Source organism: Sus scrofa, chromosome 14 (genome assembly GCF_054392235.1).
Source record: "Sus scrofa isolate SSC_HxYL_T2T_F1_AM1 chromosome 14, Sscrofa_HxYL_maternal_Yorkshire_Landrace_v2.0, whole genome shotgun sequence".
NCBI classification, from domain to species: domain Eukaryota; kingdom Metazoa; phylum Chordata; class Mammalia; order Artiodactyla; family Suidae; genus Sus; species Sus scrofa.
The window spans coordinates 92,207,592-92,221,490 of record NC_139396.1 but is presented as its reverse complement, the minus strand read 5'-3'; the positions used below and the strand labels follow the sequence as shown (position 1 = coordinate 92,221,490).

The 13,899-nt window shown below is 36.2% G+C and overlaps 1 protein-coding gene across 5 annotated transcripts in view; it reads left to right on the top strand.

The window, feature by feature from the left end:
• The window catches only part of CTNNA3 (catenin alpha 3), a 1,780,789-nt gene that overhangs the window by 944,665 nt on the left and 822,225 nt on the right, over positions 1 to 13,899 (top strand). For all 5 annotated transcript variants that reach the window (XM_021074380.2, XM_084997062.1, XM_021074383.2 and 2 more), the window contains one exon: positions 5,787 to 5,867. In XM_021074380.2, the coding sequence (XP_020930039.2) occupies positions 5,787 to 5,867 (81 nt within the window). The remainder of the gene's footprint in view (positions 1 to 5,786; positions 5,868 to 13,899) is intronic.

Below are 13,899 nucleotides of genomic sequence, written 5' to 3'. Positions count from 1 at the left end.
GCCTTACTATTTGCTAGAACTTGTATACCCTATATTTCTGGATTCCTTCTAGTAACTCTATGATGTGGTTGCTATATTATCTTCATTTTAGAGGTAAGAAAAGGAAAATACGGAGAGGTTAATTAACTCATCCAAGGACACATAGCCGTCAAGTGATGGAGCACAGATTCAAACAATTTTCTCTGACTCCACAAACTTCTATGCTACTCTGCTCATTATTTTTAAGATATAAATTTATATAGAATACTTTGATCCCTGGCCCAAGAACTTTCATATACTGAAAGTGCATCCAAAAAAAAAATCTTAAAAAATTAAAAATAAATAAATTATTTGGGTTTACAGCTCATTCAAGTAGAGTAGATAAAACATGAGATTAGAACTTAGCTCAATTTGATCCTATCACCTCCTCTATTTCCTCTTGGGGTAAGTATTTAAACTTCCTGAGCGTCAGTATCTTCATGTGCAAATATGTCGAGTTGTTGGTGAATGGCATTTGAGAAGATATATGGAAAACAGCTGTGGTAGATATTTGGCAAAATTGGCTCCCCCTCAAGGACTTCCAGCTCTATGACAGCAGGCAACTACACCAAGAGCAGAAAGCTTCCTACTTTCCCAAACTGTATGAAAGTTCAAGACACTTGCCATTTTCAGCCTTTTTCCCTTATAGCAAAGTCGTTTTGTTCTTCAAGAGTTATTTTTAAAAACCTCCTCATTTTAAGTTTCAATGTTAATTTTTTGTTTGTTTTAATTTCATTTTCAGAGCACAAACCTCGCTTCAGGAAGATTATTTAGGATACCATGTTAATATCATGCCATTCAGCAGAGTGGCAGTCTGGAAGAGAATTCATTTTTTTATGCTTATCTATTTGTATGTCTTTCATGTCTGAAAAATATAAACTGGAATCTCTGCTCTGCTGTGTGTTAAGCATAAAATATTTTTAAAAGCTATTTCTGCAGAGAGGAACTAATTTAAGGATATCATAATTCATCTTTACCATGAAATAAAGATTTCCTGTTTAAAGGGAAATGTGTCATTTTAAAAGGTTGAATAAAATGGCACACATTAAAAAAAAAAGAAAGAAAACATGACAAAACAACAAAAAACATTTTTTCTTACTTTTTAAACTCCATACATGACTCCTCTCTGCACTAACATTTTCTTTTGACTATGAGTTAGATAAATTGTCATTTGCTTTAAACCTCATCTCTTAGTAACTTCATAGTTTTTGTGCAGTCATCATCATGGCTTTCCTAGTTCAAATGTCTTATTTGTACCATTGCAGATTTATATTATGTGTGTATGTTTCCAACACATTTTTAACATCTGTTTATGCAAGAAACTGTACAATAAAAGTAACATATTATTCTATAATTACTTTTTAAAGAGAACATGGGCCTTTTATAGAATTTTAAATTTGGTAATATAGGAACAATTTAGGGGAAATCTTCATTTTGTGGGTGTGGAAGGTCTAGAAATGTTAGGGGGTTTGCCAAAGATTATCCAGTCTTTCTTTTCTCTATTTATTCTACAAATGACTTGAGCTTCTACTTTGTGCAAAGCAGTTTTAGATGCTATGAGGAACAAATCCCATGTAAGAAATTTCTCTCCTTCAAGTACCATAGAGTCTAGTGAGAGGGATTTTTCGTTTCTTCACCCTCAGCTCTGCCGGTTGTCATCCTACCCACTTTACCCTTTCGGACTCCTTAAGTCTCGTTCCCTCATCCTGACTGCCACTGCATTCATTTTCACACTTTTCTTCTCTCTAGTGGACTGTTGCTGCAACTATCTAACTCTTCATGTGTGTCTCTATTCTTAATCTCCTCAATTACATTGTGCTGGCTCCATCCAGCCAGACTGATGTGTTTGAAATAAAGGTCTCTTTGTGTCACTCACCTGCTCAGAGTTGTGGCTGTACTGCCTAGAAAATAAAGTACCCATTAAGGTATCTCATTCGTGTTCAATAAGTAAATATGGGAGTAGATCTTGTAGGGCCTTAAGCAAGATGATCGAGAGTTAGTTTTTAATCCCAGTAGCAATAGGAATACAGGGTAGAGTTTTAGAACAAAAAAAGGACAGAATTAGATCTCAGATTTCCTTACTAAACAGCTTGAGGGTTGGGAATTTTTTGTTTGTTTCTATTTTATTCTCAAATGAAAGTGACTTGTGTAAAAGTAGGAACTCATTATACATTTGAATATACAAAGATAAATTTTAGAACAGTGCTGTTCAATACATCCTTTTTTCCCCCCCCTTTGGCTGTACTTGTGGCATGTGGAAGGAAGTTCCTGGGCCAGGGATCGAACCTGTGCCACAGCAGTGATTCAGGCTACAACAGTGATGCCAGATTCTTAACCACTATGCTGCCAGAGAATTCCACATCTTTTTAAGATGAGATAAATATTCTGTATCTGTGCTGTTCAGTGTAGTAGCCACTGAACACATGTGGCTATTGCTCATTTTGAATTAAGGAACTGAGGAATTGAATTTTTAACATTGTTTAATTTTAATTAATTTCCATTTCCATGTAAATAGCCACATATGACTGATCACTATCATGTTGGACAACTCAGTGTTAGGGAGTTCTCCCTAGGAGGGTCCCAACAGGAAACAGATGGAATGCTTAAATTCAGATAACTCAAGGAGAGTTTATTTATAAAGAGACTTTTTCCAAATGTGTGGGCAGCTTGAAGGGAAACACATGAGAGAGTGCAGTTAACTGTGATAATTATATGGGAGAGATGGCGAGGCAGACTTGATGGAAAGACTCATAGTTAAGATTTATAATCTGAGATCACACTGGGCTGGTATTTATGATATGCAGTAATAATTTTAATGACATTTCATTGAATAAAATCTCTGCTTAGAAGTGTTCTTTTAATATAGTCTTTCCTGGCAGTATATTTACTGATGAAAAATGTGATTGCTTTCCACATACAGTGCTGATCTGTGCTGTGTTTTCTGAGTTTTTCCTGGCACTTTACTGTAAGTGGTACCTTTTCCATTAGCAGGGCTGTGCTGACCTAACAACGGTGTCTGTTAAGGTTTCCTTTGAGGAGCGTCTTCTCTTCCGAGCACCTAGAATGTAGGCAGGCTTTGACTGTTATCCATGGTTATGTTTTAACATCCTGCCCTTTGTGTCCCTCACCTCAGCACACAGAGTCCTAGCTCATTGCCTGATGATTTGTTAAGTCTTTGAAAATGGAAGGAATGGGGGCTTTTAAGCAGGCTGGGGCTATTTCTCCTTGCTTTATTTATTTTTATGCCATGCAAAAGGAATAAAGATGCATAAAATGGCTTGACTGAAGCCAAATAAATCTAGATAAATAGAGCAAGGACCCAATAAAAAGCTGGAGATAAAGAAGAAAAGGGGAGGGGGAAGGGGAGAGATGGAAGAAAGCAGGGAAAACTCTATACTTGAAATGAGAGCGACTGTTTTTTATTACCTGGAGAATAAAATATCTTTGACCCAGTGAGACCTTTAAACTAAGGTTAAACTGGGTAGAGATTAGGAAATCATCTTTATAGTCCTTATTGAATCTCTTCCTGCTGTCACCCCCTGTCATCCTTCATTAAAGTTTTGCTGTTAGCTCTGAGAAGGTTGACATCGTTTCATTGTTCTGATGAATCACATCACAGAAGCTAGTGAGTTTTTAGAACCAACACAACACGTCTTTCCTGTTATTCCTGATGCTCTGTGTGTGTTGTAAGTGGGAAGTTTCTCTTTGTTCTACTCCTGCCCCCTTTTGACTATGGAAAGAGACAACCAAGAGCTAATGCTGCATGAGTGGAGGATAAAGTAAAATTAGAAACTGTCTTATAGCCCATTGTGTATCGGTGGCATTCTGAGTAATTATCACTGTTGCTTTATTTCTCTGACATGCAGAATTTTATTTCTTGCTTCTTTTCTCCCTCTTCTCCCCTCTTCCTTTACTAGACTCAGTCTCCATCATACACACAGTGCATTTTCACTCTCATAAAAAAAAGGTGGTGAAGGACTTGACACCCCTCTGCTGTGTTCCCCCTAGGAGGTATCTGGAAATGGGTGGGGCCACTTTTTAGCTCTCATTGTGCCTAGGTGTTGTTATTGGAATTTAGTAGATAGGGGTCTGTGGATGTGAAACATTTTGCCATGTACAGAAAGCGCTCAAATGATGGTGATTTTCCAATCAATATCAGTGATGCTACCGCTGAGAAAAACTAGGTCTAGCTGAAGTTTAGGTGGGTACCAACAACCTCAGTTAACAGAGGATTTTAGCTGTGCCTTGGTGAGAAAATGCTAAAATCTCTTCAAGAATCTGCAGGTCCTTAATAAAACTATGTTGTGTTTTGAATCAAGTTGTTCATTTATAAACAAGTCAACACTATTTAATAAGTTCTATACAAGTCACTATCAGGAATAAAAACAAATAAAATATACTTGCTAACATGAAGATTCTAATAGTATTATAAGTGCAATGAACACATACAGAAACAGAATGAATATTTTGGGAAATTTTCAAAATACTATTGGAACAAGGAGAGGTGAGGATTGACTTGTGAGCAGAGTTGTTGGGAGGTAGAGAATGCTTTGCGGAAACCATAGAGAAACAGGTACGATTTTAATAGGGAGTTACATGGGAAGACACTTCTTTCAGTCAAAGGTACATTATAGGTAAGATGAGAGGAGAGAGAGAAATGTGTAGAAATATCATTACTGTAAAGGATAGTACTTGAAAAGAAGTAGCAGAAGATAGGACTGAAAAGATAGATGAGGGTGGAGTATAGATAGTCTTGAACATCTTGTAAAGGAGCCTTCCCGTTTAAAGGTGTGGGCTGAGTGACTGGGAGTAATATATGGCACGCCACCCAATGGGCTACAGTTCATTTCAGTGTCCTTCTTCAGATTCCATACTGTAACCCCGCCTCAGGTTATCAGATGCTTGAACTTGCCTTGCTGATTTTCAAGGTCTCCTCTCAAGAGTTCTTTTCAGTTTATTATTTTAAATAGTAGCAATATTCCTAGAGGTGAATCACATAATGATTTTTTTCAATCTCTTTTATATAAGATATCACTGGAAGAAGTATGATTAGATTCAATTCAGTTGTCTCCCACAAAAGTAATATGTGGAAAATACCAACCAAGGTGACTCTCTGTGTGCTAAATAGCCTACAGATGTAGGTTAAGGATGTAACAGAGAGAACTGTTCTGCTTAAAGAATGAAAAGGTACTGCACAAATTATCTCAAAGAGCCAAAAACAGCGTCCAGTTTTTACTTGAAACAATTTGTTCTTGGAATATTGTCAGCTAAAATTGTGGTCAACTTTTGCAAATTGTATGAATTTGCACTGCATATTTTATTGAGTGTTTAGCAAAACTCCAATATGGTTCTGCATAACTTACACAATACACCATGAAAATGACTTCAGAAACTCCCACAGAAGTTGACAAATTGGGCATCTAATGCTTTTAAGCTAATTGCATTTTTAGCAGTTAAAGAGTCGCCTTGTTAAGAATGAAGATTAGACTATCTTGGAGATAATGGTCTGCCTACCACCACAATGAATGCAGCCCAACCCTGTATCAGAAATATTACAGAAATATAAAGAAGAAAACAATGTGAACTTTAATCACCATTTGTGAAATACTCATGAATCATATGCACTATCATACCAGTTTTGAAGCCTATTCTTGAATTTTCAAGCTGTTATTTTCAGGAAATTTAGAAAGCAAACTGCTAAGTGATAAAGAGTAATTCAATACCATTGCTTATGACATTGTTGTTGTTGTTGTTTTCCTCCCTTGCAGACTGGAAAAAAGGAAAGAAGTAATACCCTGAATATCGCAATAGAAAACATGTGCAAGAAGACAAGAGACCTTCGCAGACAGGTAAGGGAGGAGAGAAATATGAACCAAGCAGAAGAGACATTTTTATTTTTTCTTTTTGAGTTAATTTAGAACACAAAATAAGAATAATAAATATATACTTTCCACATTTACACACCTTAACCTTTTTGTGGCAAATGTAAAATAGAAGAAAGGCAGTTACATATCAGGCAGTTAATATCAGGCAGTTACATTCAAATGCTGGCCCTGCAATCATCAGCTCTGTGATTTTGGGACAGATTTCATCTTTCTGAGCCTATAAAATAGGAAGAATAATACACAGTATACCTGTGAGGTGTAAATGAAATGCCTTCCAGTGCTTGGTACATAGTAAGGTTTTGGAGAATGTTGGTAAATTAATTCTGTTACATTAAAAACTGAGTTTATTATCCAAATGATCAGAGCAAAGAGCTCGTAATTCAGAGACACTACCAATTTCCCCTTCTAATTCTTTCCAGGATTCTTCAAAAATTTAGTTTCTGTGTATGTGAAGGCTATTTCTAACCTTAGGCCATCAGGAACATAGGATTAGAAAGGATTTCATTAAATAATTTAGAAGTTTAGTATTATGCTACAAGTTAAATTTTCCTCCAGAAATATGAAGACATCTATTTTCAATGACGTTTGCTTTCTATTCCTTTCCCCTATTTAATAACCAGAATTCTTTTTCATGCCCAACTTTGAATTAGTTACTGTTACCTCATGAAAGAGGGACAAAAACTTTTCAACCATAAGCTTTTTAGTTTTATTGAAGTGCACTTGATTTACAATGTTGTGATAATTTTTGCTGTACAACAAAGAGATTCAGTTATACATAAACACGTATCCATTATTTTTCAGATTGTTTTCCCATCTAGGTTATCACAGAGTATTAAGTAGAGTTCCCTGGGCTATACAGTGGATCCCCATTGACCATTCATTCCATGTATGATAGTGTGCCTATGCCAATCCCAAACCCCCAAACCCTGTCTCCCCCACACCTATCCCTGTTGGCAAGACTCCTATTGTCAACCATAAGTTTTAATGAAATATATTATTGTGCTTTAATGGGGAGATTTAGTAAAATGGCCTAAGGAATCGTTTAATTCAGAAGTAGATTTGGAAATGGAATAAAAGAGGAATCCCTAGCCTGGTTATATTAGCTATGTAAAAGCACAATTTTTAAGGCTGGGAAAATTCCAATTTCTCAACTTTATGGCCTTAAGGCGAATTCTATTTCTGCTGTGAGCACTTAAAATCACAGAATGTAAGAGCTGAAAGGAGCTTAGTACAACCCATCTTATGATGTAGACAAGAAAGCAGGCCAGTGTGGTGAGATATCCTGCCCATGGAAGAAGGGGCATTGAACCTACACCCAACTCAGGAGTTCTCACCCTCAGGTCTGTCCTTTTGGTTAGTTGTGGGGTTTTTATTCTCTACCTTCTTCAGATTTCTATTACATCTGCTCCTCCCAGGACTTGGAAATGTTACTATGAGCTAACAGAAAATAATCTGAAAAAAAAAGAAGAAATATATGTGTGTGTATATATATATATATATATATATATATATATATATATATATGTATAATCGAATCACTTTCTCTATACCTGTAATTAACACAACATTGTAAATCAACTACACTTCAATTAAAAAAAAAATAGAACTGAAAAAAATTACCTAATTGTCAAGTATCTACTATGTACTGGGAACTGTGCTTTTCTCTGGGTATGTATCTTATCTACTTCAATAGCCACTCTGAGGTAGAATATGATTATTTACACTTTAAAGAAGAGGAAATAGAGTGAAATACATTTTTTAAAATGATGAGTGTTGAGTGGTAGAGTCCCTATTCTTTATAGTATGTACCAACCATTTTATTTTACTCTATTTTTTAAGGTTTTTATTTTTCTATTATACTCGATTTACAATGTTCTGTCAATTTCTGCTATACAGCAAAGTGACCCAGTCATATACATACATACATACATACATATATATGTATATATATATATATAAATACTGCTTTTCTCACATTATCCTTCATCATGTTCCATCACATCCATCATCATGTTCCCTGTTCTATGCAGCAGGATCTCATTGCTTATACCACCTATTTCAAATGTGTATATCAGTTTTTTAAAAAACATTTTTATTGTAGTACCCTTTGAACTTAAGCTGTTATTTACATGCCTGTTCAACAGGCTCTTGACATATGGCTCTGCTCTGTTGATGTGTCAGTACAGTAATATTTTTGCAACTACATAAAGAGTGCTTCTATTTATTCCCTGCATTGGGATAACATACCTGACCCTTCTCTCTACTGAAGTTTTATCAAGTTTGGATCTCACATGAGACATTAATCACAAATACAATTGTGTCTTTCATTCCAGTCGCATCCCTCTGGACCGTCTTCAACAAAGTTATGCACAATGAGCTGATGTACATTTATACCTCCATAGTTTTGAAGTCATTATTTTTCTTAAAAAATGAAAAAAAAAAAATAAAGCAATCCTCTGTGTGTAGGATTACCAGATTTAGCAAATCAAAGCCCAGGATGCCCAGTTAAATTTGAATTTCAGATTAACAGCAAACAAATATTGCATAGGACATAATTGTGTTTATTTGAAATTCAGATTTAACTGGGAACCTTGTATTTCATTTTGCAGTCCTACTTTTATTTTCATGTCATCAGTGAGATATAGAAAGAGCAGGAGGGATTACTAATACTTTTCTTCATAGTGAGGCTATGTTTCTAGCCCAGAGAGAACTGCTGTGTTTCAGGGTTATGAAAATCCCCCATGGTTTCACAGGTCAACATCTTCTTTTTATTTGGTTAAGTATTGCTGCCTAACAAACTGCCACAAACAATAGCAACTGTTTTATTATGTTTTATGATTCCCTGGATTGGCTGGGAATAGGAGGGCCAACTGGTCCATTTCTATAGTATATTTACTTGTGGTCTCCAGGCTAGTGGTGGATCAAATGGTGTCTGGGTTCAGGGCTCACTGTTTGAGGGCTCAATGCTTCCTCTTTTCCCCTCTCCATGTGTTGTATAATCTCCTGAGGTTTCTTTGTGAGGCTTCTGTCTCTAGCAGGGGAACCTGGATTTCTTACACATTGGTGCAAGACTCCAAAAAGGAGATATGGAAGCTGACGGGCCTTCTTAATGCCTAAGTTTCAAAATCACTAATATGTTGTTTCCTCCACATGTTGTAAATCAAAAGAGTCACAAACCTGGTTCCAGGTCTATAGGAGCAAGTAAAAACCCTATCTTTTGTGGGGAAAGTGGCATGTGTGTATAAGATGGGACTGTTAGGAACGGTCTTTGGAGAATCCATGGTCTTCAGTGCAAGTTGAGGTAGTTGCTATGATTCATTCTCATTATCCTTACTTGCCCTCCCAGTTACTTCATTTTCCATCCTGATTATTATGCTCGTGACAATAATAAAATCTAGTTTAGGAGTTCCCTGATGGCCTACCAGTTAAGGATTTATCACTGCTGTGGCTTGGGTTTAATCATCCTTGGCCTAGGAATTTCTGCATGCCGTGGGCATGCACCCTACCCCCCCAAAAAATCTTGAACTTTAAACAAAAGCATGAATCATCTCCACTTCATACTCTTACTAATTTTTTTTTTTTGGGGGGCTTTTCTGGGGCCGAACCCACAGCACATGGAGGTTCCCAGGTAGGGGTCTAATTGGAGCTGTAGCCGTCGGCCTACACCAGAGACACAGCAATGTCAGATCTGAGCTGTGTCTGCGACCTACACCACAGCTCATTGGCAATTCTGGATCCTTAACCCACTGAGCAAGGCCAGGGATGGAACCCGCAACCTCATGGTTCTTAGTTGGATTCATCAACCACTGAGCCACAACGGGAACTCCACTAAATTTATTAACCAGTTTGTTTTAAGCATCTTGTTTACACTTTTCGTACAGGAAGGAGAAAGTATCTACCCCTAAAGTATTTTTCTTTGGAATGTTTAATGTTCTTTTCTTGTTCTAGATCTGTGTTTATTTGTTGGTTTTTAGTAAAAAATCAGCAAAGTCCAGACTTGCTCATTCATCTTAATCCCTTTGCTTACTCATGGCTTGTCTATCAGAAATGCAGATATATTTCAGCTTTAACTTAGAGAATCAATGAACTTCATCTGTGAGAAATGAAATAAATTGCTTAGACACAGCGAGAAGAAGCGAATTATACATTTTTGGGGCAATGAGGTAGAATATTGCACAGGTGACTTGTGGGTTTTTTTTTTTTTTTTCAAATAAGCAATTGGTTTTTTCTAGCTCAAGGACCTCTGTTGTACTAGAGAACAAAAATAAATGTCCTTGTCATGGTGTTTCAGATTCCCTGTAATTTGGTTTCAACTCAATCCCCATAATTCTTTATGTTCCTTCTCCTTTCACTATCTTCCTCAGTTCTTCCTTCTCACCATACCAGCACGGTAACCTGTTCTCTGACTAGAGTCTATTTACTATTTATCAAATTTCCCACCACTCCCCACCCCACCTCCAGACACATGTGCATCTTTGTACATATGGATTATTCAACTTGGTGCTTCTCCTGTTCCCCTTACTCCCCATACCCAACCCCTAATTGACTGAGGAAGTTCAAGACTAATGGAAAATGCTCTTTCTCCCATGAAACTTTTGCCGTTTTCACCAGCTGGAATAACTCTTTTTCTTCCTGGGGCATTTACAGTAATGGTATTCTGCTTGTCTTTTCCTTTTTTAGTGAAATTTTCTTCACACTGATTTTAAATCCTTAAAAAGATAGTTATGACCACATCTTCCATGTAGTAAATACTTTCCATAACTCGCTACCTAATGTTGCCCTTACATTATTGGTTTTTAGTCCTGACACAAGAAGTAACGCCACAGTATGACTGTATCAATTTTTTAGGTGAGTCAGTATACTGAACATCACTCTGCTAACAGGTTTGAGATCTGGTCCTTTTAAGTCTAGCCTAAATTTGTAACCACTATGCCAGAAGCCAGGGATAATGGACTGTTCACCTTTACCATGTCTAGTGTGTAACACAATGATTTTTACTGTTAATACAGTTTTTTTCTTCCTTATTATTTTTATACTTTTTTGTTTCAGTTTTCTTTTTTCTTTAATCTCTTTTCTCATCATTTATTTCATAACAGCATACCTACTGAAATTCTTAAGGAAGGTGTTTCAAACTCTTTTACTTCATTAGAACATTAAAACAATCAACTATATTTCACTTCTATATTATGTGGATTGAAACAGACATTTTGTTAAAGGCAGATGATTGTGTTTATTTGTAGATACTGAGAAAGAGTCATGTATCTCATAAATGCCAAAATAAATACTCAGGGTATATCAAATAAAACATGATTCTGGTGAAAACAAAGAAAACAAAACTTCGTTTAGTTGATGAATTTGCTATATTCACCTTTTCTCCTTGCTGGTAGCACCAGTGACACCCTCAGAAAAAAAGGTGTAGGCTCTTATACCTCCTTCTCTTCTCTTTCATCATCAAATAATATTAAGTATCCATAAGATATACATCTCATTAAATTAACAGAATAGGTATATGCAAAATTAATTTTTAGGTGACTTAGTTCCTATTAGTTGAGTTTTGAAAGTCATATTTTGCTATTTGACTTAAAATTAAAATGACATTAATGTACACAAATATATGTTTTTATAGTTCTCTGAGAAACCATAAAACACTTGCTCTTCTTCCCACTTTTATTACACTCACAGTTTCATTTTTTTTTTCTTCCCTCATTTGGTGGGGGTGAGAGAGTGAGCAGGACTTTCTTCCAGTTTTCACATAAAACAGCTCTCACTTTTGGGTTTCCATTGTAGAGAAATGTGTTCTTTTATTTGAGATCCCAAACCACTTACATCAGTGGGAAATAGAAAAATTGATGTCTCAAAGTCTTTTATTAAACTGTAGTGAGAAAAGATGGAAAGCCCCTCGATTTGGTTTTGTGCCTGACAGCTTTCATGCCTGGCCACAAACTGGTATTTATTGAAAATACCTCCAACTCCTCTTGTCCTCCCACAAACTTCAGATTTGAGTGCTGTGGCTTGTAAGTTAGTCCTATTTTTACATTGGCATGTTGGGTTCTTCTTTACAGTTTTTTGAAAATCACTCAAGTGAAAGGAATGAGTTCCACTGGGTAGGAAAATAATATAGAAATGAATAAAATAGAAGCTACTTTGTTATTATACATGGATATAGATGACTGTACAATTTAAATAAAAAAACTTATGAATATGTCAGAACATATGAAGAAATTTACTTAGCTTTGCATTCAGAGTCTTCTGTATCTTGTACCTATGTTCGTTTATCATCCTATCTCATAATTCCTCTTTCACAGTCAGCATAATCCAAGAGATGGCAGGGTTAAACCCAGTGGTGTACAAAGCATAAATGTCAAAGTGTGATCATCATTGGGTAGTTTATGGAAGACATCAGAGTTGGTTGCTTCCTACATGAGTTTATCTGGTGTTACTGTTGGTAACACTAGATAAATATGTCTACTTGATATTGAATTATTTGGAAAGTAGATCCCGAGACTGGGGCCTTTATTCAGGTTGTTTATTTGAGAGGAGATGCCCAGAAGCAAGTGTAAGAGACCATCAAGCATATGAGAAGAGGCAGGAAAGGAGGGAAGGATATGCTACTGTGGTCGCCACTATAGGTGATGGGAGCATAAGGATTTCTGAGAAGGGAGAGAATGCCCCCAGAATTTTCTGACCAATGGATGGAAGTTGAGTATTTTATCCAGTAGCTCCCCTTCCTACTGGATGAGGGTTACTCCCAGTGATGTTGACGCTCCAGAACTTTCAATCTGTTTGTTTTTGAGCTGAGACTCTCATAGAGTCTTGGAGCAGACCTTGAAAAGAATAACCAAAAAAATCCAGAAACCAAAACCAAACAAACAAAAACATTGAATGCCCTAGAGGTGGGATGTTTTGGGAGGACTTGGAATTGTCTCCATGGCAACAGTTGAAATCAGGGACTGGTCCAATGAATGGGATACAAAGGACAAAAAACCTCTAATGTAGGCTATAATAGCTGTGAATATGATGGTAAATGATCAGGGATCAGTAAAAGAGATAATCTGGTGAGAAAGCCATGGGTTGATTGTATTAATTGTGCTTTTTTGTTGTTTGCATGAGCTTAAGATGCTTTCAAAGGGGAAAAAATATCTCCCTGCCTAACTATATTACCTCTTAAAGGCATCACTCATATCTAGCACAAGTCAGGAACTTCTAGCCACTCCCTTCTGTCATCTCTTAATCTTTTTGTCTCAGTTTTATCCTTTTTCACTTGATAAACTTTTCTTTACTTCCACTGTGCATAATGAGATCTTATTTCGATCTTTACCACCATGTTCCAGTCATACTAGATACTTGCAAAGTCTTGAGGATCCCTCTGTTTTCTTTGCTTATGATCACCTCTATTCCTAGAATGCTATACTTCTTGCTTCCCAACTCCAACTCTTAACATCCTATTCACCTTTTTAAATGGAATTACAAATGTCTTATCCTTACAGAAGTCTTGTTAAGCATGGCAATAGATTGTTTATTTGTTTGCACTTCTTTAATAGTCATCAAACTCTTTGTGCATCTCTGATTCCCTAATATTTACCCTGACTTTGCTGTCCTGGCATTCCTCAAGTTGCCTAAAATGATGTGTTGCCCATTAGCTTCGATAGAAAGATCAAAATACATTTGTTAAATTGAATGAATATATATACAACTACAGAAGATTTGTTTTGCTCATTATATTTGACATTATCTTATGTCAGGTAATTTCAGCTCATTTTCCAACAGTATTATGAAAATATTGGCATAGAACTTATTTGAAGGCACATTTTCCAGTCCTTCTGTCTTGTCCTACAAAACATAATTATCACACATCCGTGATACCTTTTTCTCATTTACAATGTTATGTCGTTAGCAGCATGCCTTAGGAAAAAGCAAAAAATGTGTTCCTAATTTCATTTAGTTTTTTTTTTTAAAGAGTTAGAGAGTTCATTTATTTACTCAATTATTTAGTAAA